Source organism: Geospiza fortis, unplaced genomic scaffold (assembly GCF_000277835.1).
Source record: "Geospiza fortis unplaced genomic scaffold, GeoFor_1.0 scaffold327, whole genome shotgun sequence".
In the NCBI taxonomy this organism is placed as follows: domain Eukaryota; kingdom Metazoa; phylum Chordata; class Aves; order Passeriformes; family Thraupidae; genus Geospiza; species Geospiza fortis.
Window position 1 is genome coordinate 1,943,037 of NW_005054410.1, and position 15,222 is coordinate 1,958,258.

Genomic DNA, 15,222 nt, shown 5'->3' on the forward strand with positions numbered 1-15,222 from the left:
GATTAGAAAATATTTTCAGTTCCCTGCTAAAAATACACAAGGGGATAAAAAGCAGAACACTTGGTGTTAATTCTTCTCCAAACTACTACAAGGTACAAACTCCAGCAGTTATTTATACAACCACACAGCCATGTTTTTCTCCAACAAGCTTACAGATGGGTACACCTTAGTAATCTCAAAATTTGCTGTTATTTGTAGCTGTCCTATAGCCTATCATCAGACAATGGTATTTAAAGCAAATTCTGAACATCAATCAAGTAGCAAAGGACAAGAAGTGAAGTTGACTATTCTCAGGAGATAACATTTTTCTATCAGAAGAGCATCCTTGTGTGAAGAGTTAGTGTTGGATTACTGAAGATCAAGTTAGATCATGCAACAAAGAAAAAAACACGACTTTTTGGCCTATATCTACCCTGACATGTTCTCTCGGGAAACAAAAAAAAAAATAAAGTCCTATGATGCAAGAATACACTAATTAAGATAAAGATGCAAAATGATGAGAAAACTGGTATTTATACATGTTTCAGACAATATCAATGAATTGGGAATGTAGATAGATTCCACGGAATAGAAAAAAATCCCATTTTCTTTTGATGTTAAGGACATTTGTTCACACCACAAGGGAAAAAAACCCAAACTGAGCCACTAAGCATTCTGTTTTGATTATGCAAACAGATTCATAGAGATTCAGAATCACAGATGCAATTAGAAATTCAAACAGATCTCTGAGATCATCGAGTCCACCCCATGAGCCCCACCATGTCCACCAGACCACGGCACTGAGTGCCACGTCCAGTCTTTACTTAAACAACTCCTAGGACAGTGACTCCACCACCTCCCTGGGCAGGCTATTCCAATGCCCAATCAGCCTTTCTGTGAAGAAATTCCTCCTGATGTCCAACCTGAACCTCCCCGGACACACCTTAAGAGTGCTTCCTCTCGTCACTGGTTGCCTGGGAGGAGAGACCTGGCTACAGCCTCCTTTCAGGCAGCTGTAGTGAGTGAGTGATAAAAATCTCCCTGAGCCTCCTTCTCCCCAGGCTAAAAACCCCCAAATGCAATATGAAGAACAAAACAAATCACCAGAAGCACATAGGAACAAAGCAAATATTCTGATACTACAGCACATCCTTACCAACTATGGATTCAACCCAGGAAAAATCTTTGAATGAAAGATTTCCAAAACAAATATTCAAGGAGGACGCTTGGAAAGCATAAATTCCTACAAGTTTCAGGTTCAATGTGGAGAACAAAAACATGTTTGATAAAGTGAGAAAGAGTAACTTTTTATTGATCAGTAAGATCTTGACATGACTGAGAAGGCAGTGTTACATGGAGAATCATGATTTCGCTACTGATCTCTTGAAAGTAAATGACATTGCATTGAAATCTTGGGAGGATGCATAAAATGGAGTATTAGAGGAATTCATGTCTGAAGCAAACAGCTTCACTAATACCACAAATAGTACCGACAGCACGGAACTGAAGCCAAGTACTTCACAAACATTGCAGAAGCCTCCAAAGTGTCTAGAAATAACTTTTTCACAGGAAGTGATTTAAACCATGAAGTCATTAAAAAGAACACAGATGGCAAAAAAGGAACAGTACATGTTCAAAAGTACATGGCTGTTAGATGCAGTACACAAGAAATTTCTCATCTTACTATTTAACTTCCTATGTAGTTCAATGATTTGGTTCATTACTTTTTCCAAGACAAGGGCATCATTTTTATTGTCATCCAGAACTCATCAAGGCACTAAATGAAGCAGAAAAGCACAAAAAGTCAGCTATTCTTCAAAAATACATACATATTTTTCTACCAAAAAGAAGTGGCCTTCTATGAAGAGTTAGTATTGAATTGCTTATTATTCCAAGGGCAAGAAGTGGTAGGGAGTCAAAGCCCTTTATTTCTGCATATTTGTCCAAACCATGATCAAGCAAGAGTGATAGCTGCCTTTCTAAAATGCACCACTTAACAACAGCAGGCTTATTCACACAACCCAGCAAGTTCTACAGGCAGAATGTTCTAAATCAGCACCAAAAAAAATTCTGGCATGTGTACTGATTAGAAAAATCAACTAAATAAAAATCCATATCCTTAATAACCTGTATTTACTTTAAGTTATCATGCTATAGAAGTTAATCATTAAAACCAGTAGAGGCTTTATAACCAACACGATTTCAGTCAAATTTCCTACAGGAACCAAACAACTCAGGGGGACTCCTGGAATTATTTACATCAATACCTTGAATCCAGACTGGGTTGGATCAAGACAGCAAACTACTAACATGGTGTCTGAATAGAGGTTTTTATGAAATATTAAGGTATTCAACCCTTTTCACATAAGCCTCAACTGATAGCAACTGCCAGTATCAATTGAAAAATCCAAGCCTTTTTAAGAAGTGTCAGACCCAGCTATTTGTCTTAAAGCTGATCACTCATAGCTGTGCTTATTAGGAAGAAATACAGAGATGTGCAAGTTATTTATGCTACAATATATTTCATCTGCTAAGATAAGATGCAGTGGATTTCACTTCAACAATGGATAAGATTTTCTAGTGCAGCAAAGAAAAAGAGATCACAATTCAAGATGCACAATCCACAGTGTGACAGTGGTTTTAGAGTAATACCTTTAGAAATAATCACTAAAACAAGAATAAAAAGAACAAGTTTAATACACACACACACTCATTTTGTACTTTCCCTTACACAGTAAAATTTGATCCTGTGTTAAAGCTTAACCAGTATCATAAGTGGGGTGAGAAAGGAGTGACCTTAATTTACTATAGCCTTAACTGAAGATGAAGCGTCCCTGAAAGTCAAATCTAAAATAAAGGAATAAACTTGCTTCATGCCAACTACCCAATTAATACCTTAAATCACTCCAAACATTTTCCTGGCTATCTTTAGCACTCTGACTTGCACCTCCATCATATCCCATCAACATAATACATAAAAGGGAAAAGAAGAACAATTCTGTTTCTGCAGTCCTTGGCTTTCCTCTGTTCTGGGAAAGAGACTTCATCTATTAGCAATAACTAATTACATTTGTGCTCTACAACACTTTTATGTTGGTTTCCTTATATTTTAAAATTTATAGATCAAATTATGAAGTGATGGAAGCCAGCATCAACTACCAACATGAACTCATTTAACTAAAACAAGAGGAGCCAATAAGGCAATCCCAATTTTATCTGTTGAATTATAAAGCCCTCATATTTGGCAATTTCTCAAATACTGTCAATGCTTCAGTTTGTTCTATGCACAGAAGCATTTCACTTCTGTTGATCAGAATGAAAAGCACTAGTTTTACTAGCAGAAAGGAGAAGCAACTGATTCCAGACACCTATAGCATTAATCATATTAATCAAGCTACTGGAATTATTTCAACCATTAGCTCATTTTCCTGAAGGATCTTAAAGAACTTCCAAAATCACAAACATCAGGGTACATGTTATAAAAGGCAAGTAACATTTTAGGAGCAATTGTGAACATCATATTTTTAAGGATGCAAAATTTCAGCACGCGGTTTAACTTTAGGGAAAGCAAATTCCAAGTTAAAGCTATAACCACCTCTTCCAAAGTATGAAATGGAAAAAATGCACGTTTTATACTCTGCTGTATACTTAGAAATTTTAATATTTAGAGAAAATGTTCTCCTTTGTTTACACCACAAAATTATTTGCCTCAAAACTGTACCCAGTTGTCCACACCAGTCCATACCCATACCAGCTGTCCCTCTCATGTAAGTGTCCTTTGGCACTAGAATCAGAGTTTAAAATCTTTTGCTCTTCACTAATCAAACAACAAAAGAAATCCTCAAAGAATTAATCCAGAGATACTCTTACAAGAGCATTCCTAGTGATTACTCAGTGACCATGCATCCATCAGATTAGATTCCTGTGTAATTTCATGCAAGCACCAAAACACAGCGATCCAAACAGGCAGCAAACAGACAACACATTTTTTGAAACACACTGCAGGGCACTGGTACTTTTCAAAACACAAGTGTGTTGTACATTATGAATGTATGGCTAAATTATTACCATTTTCATCTAAAAACAAACAAACACCCATCAAAATAAACAGAATAAATCAAAGAAGGGCAGCAGAAGACCAAACTAGATGGTAGATATAAGCCAGGACACAGGGAAACAATCCTCATCTCTTGAAGCACCATTTGTGTGACTGCTGCTGATCTCATTATTTTGGCAGCATTTTTCCAGAAGAATGCAAGACATCTGCTTAGGCAACCACCAAATTACCAATCACATCTGATCAAGGCAGTAGAACTATAGGGGGTTTTGTGAAAATGTAATTGATGTGCATGCAGCTGCTTTCCCGTTGTCTGATAGCAATATTGAGAAGTCACCTCGGTCCTAGGGGTACCTCCTACTTCTGCTTTCTGTGCTGGTAATCACCAAAGAAAACTTCCTCAGTTTCTGTGTGAGAACTCCCCATAGAACACAGCAACATGTGCAAATGAGCACATCACAACCCAAGCTCTACCATAACAACTTTGAATCCAGAATAAATCAGCAGCTGAAAGAAAGCCAGAGATGCTAATTTGGAAACCAATGATGTTTTGAGCTCAAAGAGATGGCCTTAGTACTGAGTATCATGGTGGTTGGCATGGCTCTGACTTTGAGGCTTTAAAGGTAAATAAATATTGTTATGGATAAGGAAGTTAACAGCAGCATAGAAGCCTAGTCAAAGCAACTCTTACATTCCAACCAGTTCCTGCAGATTCTCACAGGACAATTCATGCTGTTTGAGTTTATCAATCCTGGTCTACAGCAGTTTTTCTTTCCACTGTCCAAAAAGGGTTTCTTTCTTTGAAAGAACTGATTCAGCCATCTGAACTACACTTCTAAACCTGAACCACAATTGCTTGCACAACACAAGGTGCCTCCGGCTGGGCTCCAGTCAAGGCTGCCAGTATTTCATCAGAGCTCTGTGAAGTAAACACACATGCACAGCTTTGATCCAAGACACATGTCCCAACACTTACACATCTCCACTTCCAAATCAGAGCACTTCACTGTGATCAGCAGATTAACAATCATCACTCTACCAAAAAAGTTCTGGCTAGCACTCAAGCAGGGCTTACTATGTTATATGTGATGCAAGGAGAAGCTGAATAAATTGTCAAGACAAATGTGCAGCATGAGGATATTCACAATTGGAAAAGCAACCAAGGAATAGGCAAGAGTTTAAAAATAACAGCACAGAATAGATTCATGTATTGGGACACAACTGCTTAACAGAAATAATTAGGCACCAGCATTGCTTCAGAGAACTTCAGCCCAAATTCCTATTGCAGTCAAACTCCTGACACATCCTCTACTCAAGTAGGAAAGAATAAATGCTGCCAGTGACTCTCTATCTGTAACACTTTCAACTTCCAAAAATTCACTCATAATACAAAAAACAAAGATCATGGGAGTATGTTTGTGGACTTCTACAAACCACACTTTACTCAAGTTTAAACTGAAACCAGATAGAGTAGAGAATATTTTAGAATACTATTTTAATATACATTAATACTGATAACATATACAGGAAGTTTATTTCAAATCACTGCAGTAAGTAGACTATGCAGACTTCGAAAGTACAAACATTCAATGCTTTGATTGTTGGGAAAATTTAGGTTTTAAATTACACAAAATTATGACATTTAAGCAATTCAGGTTTACAGAACAGCTTGTACTTAAAAATAAGGGGCTTATCTTCAGGAGCTTTTAGCATCTGAAATGCAGCACATCATGACCCAGCAGGGTGAGAGTGGGCAGAAAAGAATACAGAGAGCAAGTACAATGGAGTGAAATCAAGACCCATGGTGCAAAGCAATAGAAAAGTTTACATTACCAAATCCACTGCACATTTGCCTAATGTTTTCAGCACATGGAAATAAAGTAAGCCCAGCAGACAGCAGCAATAAATCCATAAAAGAAAAACACTTCTGCCAGGGAACATGAAAGACTCTTAATAGGCATTAATAGATCCATGCTGCTTTTCTTTAATTCCAAATTGTGAACTGAGATTTTAGTATAACAAGTTGACACAGGCCACATTCTGCATTTTATCCATCTATGGTAATACAGTGCAGGGAGAAAACAAACCTGCCTTGAAGGTTTCCACATGAAAAGCCAAAATCAGAATGAAAAATTTGCCGTATCTTTCACCATTCAAAAGCTATACAAACACCTCCTACTGTTCTTCAGGGATACAGAACAGCTCAGAAAAGCTGGAGTTAAAACACCAGAAATAGCTGGTGGACACACATGAAAATCATTCTAAGTGAAATCCAGTTGATTTGCAATACAAATACCTATTTCCAATCAATACACACATGCTGACTGCAGTCACAGCAGAGAAACTCTTGTGAACAGTATTTCTGGACCTGTTAAATCACCTCAAACCTCACTCTCTCCAACAGAAGACAAAGGCACAATTAAAAGACTCCACAATTATGGGTAATGCTCTAAGTTTTTCTTTTACTTTCCTTATTCCCTTCAGGCAATCTTTTTTGTTTTTTAAGAGCAATGGAAAAGACAGAGCAGCTATAGGAAAATGAAGGGCAACACTCTAGCTTTTACCTGAAAGGGGACAGGAAGAGGGAATGGAAAACATTAAAAGCCAAAAGCTGGGAAAGACCAGACAATTACATTTTTCAGAACACTAATAACTGAATAACCGACAGTTATGAATTCTATAAACCAGGATGTATTTCAAATCCAGAAATCTTACCTGGTAAACAGCACACAAGCATAAAGCAAGTAATTTTTATTACATCCACTTCTGAATAGGCTTAAGCAGAGGGAGTAACCTGTAAAAAACCAGAGTGGGGACAGAGCTAATGACATGTCTTAAAGCAAGAAAGACAAGCTTGAACTTGATGCAGTTTAACAGGAGAGCCAAGAAACGGATTTTTCAAATGGATGATGTAGTTAAAGCAGCAGGTAAAATGTGGATTATTTAGATAGGAACAGGGAAGAGGAGGGGAAGTGCTACAGAGCTCCCAGAATATTGCAGCAGCCCTGCAGAGCGACAAGGTCTCTAACAGGAGGCTCTACAAAGCCAAAGAGAAAACGGGCAGGTCTGCAACATTTTAGGAGAGGGGCAGCAAAGTGCAGGCAGAGCTGAAATGTGAAAAGTGAAAGAACAGAGCAGAGATGCAGTCCCACTACATGAGAAGGCAGGAGCCACAGGGAACAGAGAACTGAGCCAGCAATGCCACAGCAAGCAAAGTTTAAGGGTAGAACACCCAAGAGTTTCCAAGGAAAGAGAATGACATGCAACAATGTCTGAAAACAACAGAGGTCTCAGTTTCTGAGGAAGTGCTCAATGGGATGAGATTTTTCACTCGGGCAGGTCACAGCCCAGACAGACATCCCAGTGTAGTGCCCTGGCACCCTCCCCACATGAGCTCATAATCTCAGCCATTACAGCCCTCTCCACTGTAATTGTCTGTTTCAGCAGATGCTTATTCCTCACCCAAAGCCATGAGTGAATGAAACCTCTAGCAGGAGCTGAAAACCTGATGTAAATTTTGAAAAGGCAAGCACCATCAGCATTATCTGCATTGCAGTCATCTCAGCAGCACAGAGGCATTTCCACGTCAACAGGACCAACAGTCTGCTTAAGTAAGAGTCTTATTTAAGATGGCTCTCCTCACTCAGCATGTGAGAAAAAAGTAGTCTGGTTTTCTGCTAAAGGTCTAAAAATGGAATATATAAGCATCCATTTACTAAGTGCTCAAATTTATTCTCCTTTCCTGCAGGAAGATGTCCTTCAAATGAATTGCAGGACTCATGAAACTGGATTAGCAATGTCATAAATCACACACCTGCCAAAATAACAGCATGAAAAGTGAGACTAAATATAACCCACATCTGATTTGAATAGATACAATCTATATTTAACAATTTGTTATAACTCAAATATTAGCAGACACTTATTCAAATATCAACATAAATCACAGCATTAGTTTTAATTTTCCTACAGTTAATTGTTTTAAAAACAACTTTTAAGCTTTTGCAATGCCCTCATTTATGATTTAATAAGTTCTGAATTTGCATAAAGAAGAAACTTGCAAATTTATGCTTCACAAATTTTCTGCCAGTACTCCAATTTTCTTCCTCCAATCCAAACTGTAACAAATTTCTAGTTTACATTTCTCAGATTATCAATGAAATACTTCACAAACCAGGACCACTTCCAGGACCATTATTAAAACTGCAGGATTTAATACAAGCCAAGCTTTCCTTCATGTATACTAGAAAGAACAGTATTTCTCAATAGGCTGAATTGCTAAGACTCAAACTTAGTTTCCATATTTACTTCCAAAACCATTCTATTAAGAGCATAAACTCACAGCGCTACAGGGTGATTTTGTGACCCATGTTTTACTGCTTAACCTGGACTCTCAACACTCCAACTAAATCTCAGAAAACCTCCACACACATCCCTGTAAGGATTTTTAAAAAGCAATCAAGAGCTATCCAGGCACCTTCAGCTCCAAGAGAATCAATCAGAGAGGAAGTTTTGAGAAGCACACTTCTAAATGAAGATCCATGATAATCCATTAACTTAATGATGCAAGTAGATTAGTCTGTTGAGGCAGAAGTGGTAACAGAAAGAACCAAAGAAAATTCAGAACCATCCTCATTCACAAAACCTAGTCAGCCTACATTTATACCAACACAGACGAAATTTTGTTTCAGAACACACAAATTCCCCTAAATCAACAGAAATAATGCATAACGTTCCAAAAATAAAGGAACAAACTGCCACTTCATGCTGAAGTCCTTAGAATAATGCAAGTACAAAACATTTTACATCTGAATCTCTAGTTGCACTAGACTTTTTCCTTTCTTCATAATGAATAATGTGCTAGAAAACAGCAGTTAAGAAAAAAGCCATGCGGAACTTGCCGTAACTGGTTCTGCCACCCAAATATCAATGTCATTAGAAGAACTGCAATTACATTTCTGTGAATAAGAGCCTGAAATACCTGAAAGCACAAAGTAAACAAGAAGAAATATTCAAACTTCCAGTCAGAATTAATTAGAAAAGTAAGCAGTCCACATCAGAGCTACTGCTTTGCACCACATGCAGTTTATTCTTTTTGCCTCCTTTTAAGGACACTTAATAGACACCATTATCATAACGCTCACATTTTCCCTCAGAGTTTCCTCTTTCCTGGCAGAATGATGTAAAATGACTTGTTGCAATCAGGCACCCGTTCATCTGATTACACCCTTCCCAGCAAGTGTAACCCGAGCCAGACTGGGAACGTGCAAGGAGAGACCTGAGGAGCCCCAAGTGACAGAGATGCCTAAAGAAGGCAATACCCAGTGGAGATCAACGGAGGTGAAACAAGCACTGCACCCCTGCCAACAGTTTAACCTGGGACAGCATCAGCACACACAGCTCCACACCTGGTCCTGCAGCTCACCAGGGAGCTAGGGGCAGGATTGTGTACATCTCCTGCTCACTCACACTCACTTTGCATTTCCAATTAAGATGGGACAAGACACGGGAGAGAAGGAAAATGTGGATAAAAGGAGAATAAACAGAATGAGGAAAAAAGGGGGACCGGCAGGCAAAGGAGAGGTAAGAGATCAGGAAGAGCAAAGAGATTTGCCCTATCAGAGGCATTCTGTAAGAGATGCATTCCTACCAGCTCCACCTTTCCAAGGAAGAACGGAGGGAAGCTGTGCAGCACCACGAGGAACCACAACAGCAGCCCACACCTTAATCAACATCTTCACCAGCTCATGCTTCTGTCCTCTGGACAAAAGTTAGAGATGACCTTGCAACCTACCTCATCTTTAACAGTTTTCCTATCATTTTGTTTTCTCAAAGAGCACCTTGTGCTTAAGATTTATTCCTTGCAAGTGAACTCTTTTTTCAAGTCCAATCTTGCTTAACGAGTTACATTTTATGATGGCAAGCTTTTTTATGCATTGTTTGTTCTGTCAAGCCCAAATAACTGCTAACATTCTAATCATGAGGCCCCTTAGAAAAAAAAGGTCTTTTGCTTAAAAGCAATCTTTTCATTTGCTTATAAAGCAATTACATATATATCATGTTTAAATCATTTTAATATAAAAATAGCCTGACCACATTTTAAATATTGCAGAGGATAAAATACATAAAACTGTCCTCTTCAGATTTTAATCATTCCCTCTCTTAACTAAATCCGAACTTAATATATTCCTACAGCACCAGCTTTCCTTACTAGTTCTTCCCAAGCCCTGAAGAAGGAATTATCTTTCTAAAAAACAGAGACCAACCTCCCTCTCCTAACATGAAAGCTACATTTTGTTGTAGCCATATATAAAAACCAAATTCTATGGGGAAGCAGCTTCTAAGGCCAGCGTGAATTTTGCACACCATGTTCCTGCATATATTTTGTCCATTTAGTCAAAAACTCTGCCCCCTCCCCTTTCTCCTCCCTACAGAGGAAAGGCAACGGCTCTGAACTAGCAAAGAACATAAAATACAGGAAGTTTTGCTCAACTGATTTAGTTATTCCAAGAAAAATGCAACGGTAAATCCCTGTCACACACATGCCTGCTGCTGAATATTCAGAACAGCAATATTAAATAGCTACCCAGGACTTCCCTTAACACTAACAAACAAATGTTTTAATATAATTTTTGTTATTCTTGATTACTACTTGCCTGGGCACATTAGTTCTCAAGAGATTTTAATTTAGGTAAACTTTTCAAATTATGCTACAAACAAAACTGAGTAAATTTGTTTCTTTACAAGCATTCACTGTCTTCTAACACTGCACAACATGCAAGCAATCAAGATTTATTCCTCTGTCTAAAATACAGCAACTGTTTTTTAAATTTAAGAAATGGATTGTAACAAAAGGCAACATTTGAAGTGGGCAGTGACTCCCACTTTAAAAGAAAAGCAGAGGCTTAATGCTGCAAAATCTCTTCCCTTTCCTGCACATTCATTGCTTAGTTTCAGTTATAGTAACTTAGGCTATTGCTATGACTGGATGGAATTTGCATTAACTGCATTCAGAATCAACTGCATAGGTGCAATTGACTCCTCCTGAATTCACAAGACTACAAGTTTTCACTATCAACAACTGGATAACTATGCTTTCCCCCTTTTCTTTATTAGCAGACAGAAGAGGTACAACAGCATGTGCCATTCCAAGACCTTTGTTGCAAGTGTGGTTTCCATTGGCCATGCTGGAAGCAGGAATTCCAGTGTTACACAGGCACGCAGAAGGTTCTGAGTTTGGTTAGGACAAAGGGGAATCTCCTTATGAAGGGTATCACAGTCCACGAGCAAAACTCCAACTACATCACAAAAACACTAGTAGCTGCTCCATAGCTGAGACACAGCTGGGTTTTGTATTAGCTCCCATCTCCACGTGAGGAAGGAGATGTAACTCCTATTCAAAACTGCACCTGAATGTCTATCTGTGAGCCAAACAAAAACAACTGTTTTCTAAAATGACTATAATCTGCTGGCAGCCCAGTGGAGCTGACAGCTCTGGCTTCCCCCATGAAACATGTCTAGGATACCAGATGTCTTCTCTTTGCCAAAGAAATACTCACAAGACTCCACTCTTCTTGTCTAGCAGCCTAAAGCAATGAGAGATAGCAAATGTTCTTACAATGAACAGCTCTTGCCATACCAGGGCAACTGGGAGAAAGACATGAGTGCAGCCTTTGTTCTTAATCTCTACTGATTAAGTTTATGAAAATCAAACATGGTAAGACTGTTTTGAAAGACTTTTGAACAGACTTCCTTCTACACCATATGATATACAAAGAAAACCCAACATTACATGATGAAGCAAGTGAAAAAATGCAAGCTCTGTGGCTGATGCCATACTAGCCAGAGTAATGACAGGTTTACTTGCAGGCTTACTTTAGCTAAATTTACCATTTAAATTTTAACAACAAATTCTACATTTGCTGCTTCCTATCTTGAAACAGACGAATTACAGATGGCCATATTTTCTCTGAATTTCTATATCAAATACCAAATCAGTAACAGAACAAAGATGATAAATTACTTCAAGTGTTTTTCAATCACATAGAACCTTTTCTGTAACTAACATCTAGATCAGACCTCTTTTATTGTACCCTTATAAAAGAAAAAATGAGGTATTTTTAATCACATAGAACTAAATCATATAAATCTCTAAATTTGGTTCAAATACAGAAAAGCAAGAAACACCAATTTTGCATTACATGGATACCAAAAATTAATTGCAATAAAAAACACAGTCCCCAAGCTGAACTGACTAAGGCAATGCCATAATCCACAGCAAACCAGGACACCATGCTACCCTGAGTGACCCAGATTTGGAGACAGCATCTTGGTCATCTCCAAGATAAACAATGCCCTGAGCAATCTTAGAAAACCACAAATGAACAAAACACTGACTGTGCATTCCTCTAGAACAGGCTTCCAGCAATACTCCATCCACATTTCTACAAAAATACTATTCCAAAACTATTATTCTTTATGCGTAACAGAGAGCACAATCCATTCTGAACACTAAGCAATCCCAGTGACAACTCTGATCTGTGGAAAATTAGTTTTGTCTACAAAAAAAATGGCAAAAAGCTTCCTGAAGAGAGAGCTTTTCCAGAACTCTCTTCAGGACTTTTACGCCATCTCAGCAGCAAGCCGCAGTGGATTGAATGCCTCTGTCAATACAGCATAGTCAAGTCTAGCATAATGTCAATATAGCATAGTCAAAGTCTAGCATAATGTACACTAACCTTTCCACTAGAGATCACAAACCAATCATGATCACAAACCAATTATGATAAACAGTAGTCCCACTGCCTCTGTTTCACTGGGAAAAGTTCACTCACCAGAGTATGACAACTAGAGTGGAAACTAATTCAGCCCTGTCTCTGTAAGGTACATTACTGCCCAAAACTACACACAAAATTACAAGCAAAAATGGATGTATGTTACTATTCTGAAAGAAAAATTCTGCATGGAGGATGAGCTCTAAAAGGACTGCAGGAGTACTAATTTCACATTCTAGAGTTATCAGTGGTTGCAGACAATGCAAAGAATTTCTCTTCTTAGGTACTGAAACAGAGCTGCAAAGTCAGAATGACTTAGTCATTAAAGGCAGTAAGTCCACCCAATTTTACATACATAAACCAGGATCTTAATAAGCTCACTTGCATATAACAGAAACTAATTATCTTATCTGAAAAGCATTAAACACAGACTTCATTGAAATGCTGAATGACTATTTAAAACCACGTAAAAAACAGAAGGAGAGAATTAAAAGCAAAATGCAGATAAGCAACAGGGATCCAAAAGTTCAGGAACTATAATCTCTCTCTTTTCACAACAGAGGACTTGGAACCCACTCATGAGACCTTCATTCTTGTCCAGAAGGTCACTGTGGAAACTTGGGAGTTGGGTTGTGGCTCTGGACATTCTGATCTTAAGGAGCAGGAGTGAAAAGCTGTGACTTTGACTAAGCACCTAACACATGGGTGGGACAAGAAGGTTTGCACATCAGCTGCCATTTACTGAATTTCTCTTGTCTAATTTCCAGCTTATTCATGTCTTTTTTCACAAAAAATGTCCAGACAAAAAAGAGAAATGTTACTAGACTTCAGCATCCACTGAAGTCAGGCCAAAGGACAGCCAACTATGAGCAGTCACTGTGATTGACCTCTCAAGGGCTAAATCTGGTACCCTTGAGCAGACAGCCCCAGTAGTGCTACAGAGGCTGCAGAGGTACAAATATGTAAATTTATTTCAAGAAACACATTAAAAAGTGTTTAAATCAACTCTATGCAGAATCACTCTTGTTTCTACTCACAAGTGACCATCACTGCAGCCTTACCAAACTAACCCAAACTAACCACTGTCTCTGCTGCAGTTTATGGAGACTGTCAGATTCATTCTCTAGATCTGAGTATGTTAATAACTGACTTATTCTCTTATCCTCCTCTTCATGTGTCTTACTGAAAGATGAGTAATAGCACAAAACTCTTGTCTAACTCCCATTTTCCCCTCCCTCTGTTATTGTTGCAGGGACTTCAGATTTAGACACAATAAAGAGAGATTACATTCCTGTATTAAGGTGTGCCAGAAACCTGAGCTCTTTCAGCCACAGAAGTACTGTAACACATTCCCTCTAATTATTATGCAATATTACACTCTTCTACAGCAGGAAGAGTAATTTCATGGTTAGGATCCAGACCATTCACTAGAAAACTGTTATACAGCACTTTCAGAAGGAGGATTATTAATAAAACAGGACTGTTGAGTCAAAAAGATAAAATAAGAAGCTTTTATAATTTAGCTTTACCATAACATTGGTATTTATAACCTTTTCACACGTGCACATTTTGTGTGAATTGCCTTAGAAGCAAAACATCAGTAAGTACTTCTGTTTATTTACCTTATGTAATTATACATGAAAAGACTTAAAATCATTCATGTTTTAGAAATCTATATCATTTCCTTTTCTCTACACCATAGATGTCTAGCTCCCAATAAGTGACAGAAATATCTGAATACGTAACTCACTTTAAAAAAAAATCTCCAAGGTTACAACTTCATTTTTCCACTTAGAAAAACTCTGAAAATATTTAGCATGTTTAGAAATAAAAATATTTGCTTTAAATAAAAGTGAACTTAACCATAAGGTCAGCCACATAGCATTATAAAATAGTATTTATGATTTTCAGTTTAACTCTCCAATTTCATAATTTTTTTCTGAGAACAAAGAAATGGGGGAAAAAAAATCAGTTAACACACTCATCATGCTACAGCTCTATATGCAACCGCGTTAAAAGGTAAAACTTAAAACACAATATACCTGCATGACACCTGGTAGAATGGATATCCTGGTAGAGGAAGGGAGTTTGAAAATCCAGACTGGCTCGACATTGCCTTCAGGTATTGTATCCACTTAAACCTCTTCTATATTCCATATGTTAATTCCTTACATTATAAAAATATGTACATACGTATCCATCTGTACCTCTGTTCAGAGCTAGCTAAAAAGAAAGCAAGCGCACATTCGAAGGTCTCGAGGATTCTGCCTGCATTTCAAACTGCTTCCTCAGTAGTGAAATTCCTGAAAGCCAACACCCTCATGACATCACATACTACCAAATCATAAACACGCAACTGTCGGAGCGAGCGAGGCAAGGGCAGCCCGCGGGTCCGGGAGCCCCGCACCGCAT

General features: G+C 38.1%; 1 protein-coding gene across 3 annotated transcripts in view; it reads right to left on the bottom strand.

Annotated features, from left to right (window-relative positions):
* Window positions 1-15,076, bottom strand: part of PLEKHA7 (pleckstrin homology domain containing A7) — a 96,930-nt gene extending 81,854 nt beyond the window's left edge. For all 3 annotated transcript variants that reach the window (XM_031061347.1, XM_031061346.1, XM_031061348.1), the window contains exon 1: window positions 14,853-15,076. In XM_031061347.1, coding sequence (XP_030917207.1) covers window positions 14,853-14,923 — 71 coding nt within the window. In that variant the 5' untranslated portion in view covers window positions 14,924-15,076. The remainder of the gene's footprint in view (window positions 1-14,852) is intronic.
* Window positions 15,077-15,222: the final 146 nt, after the last annotated feature.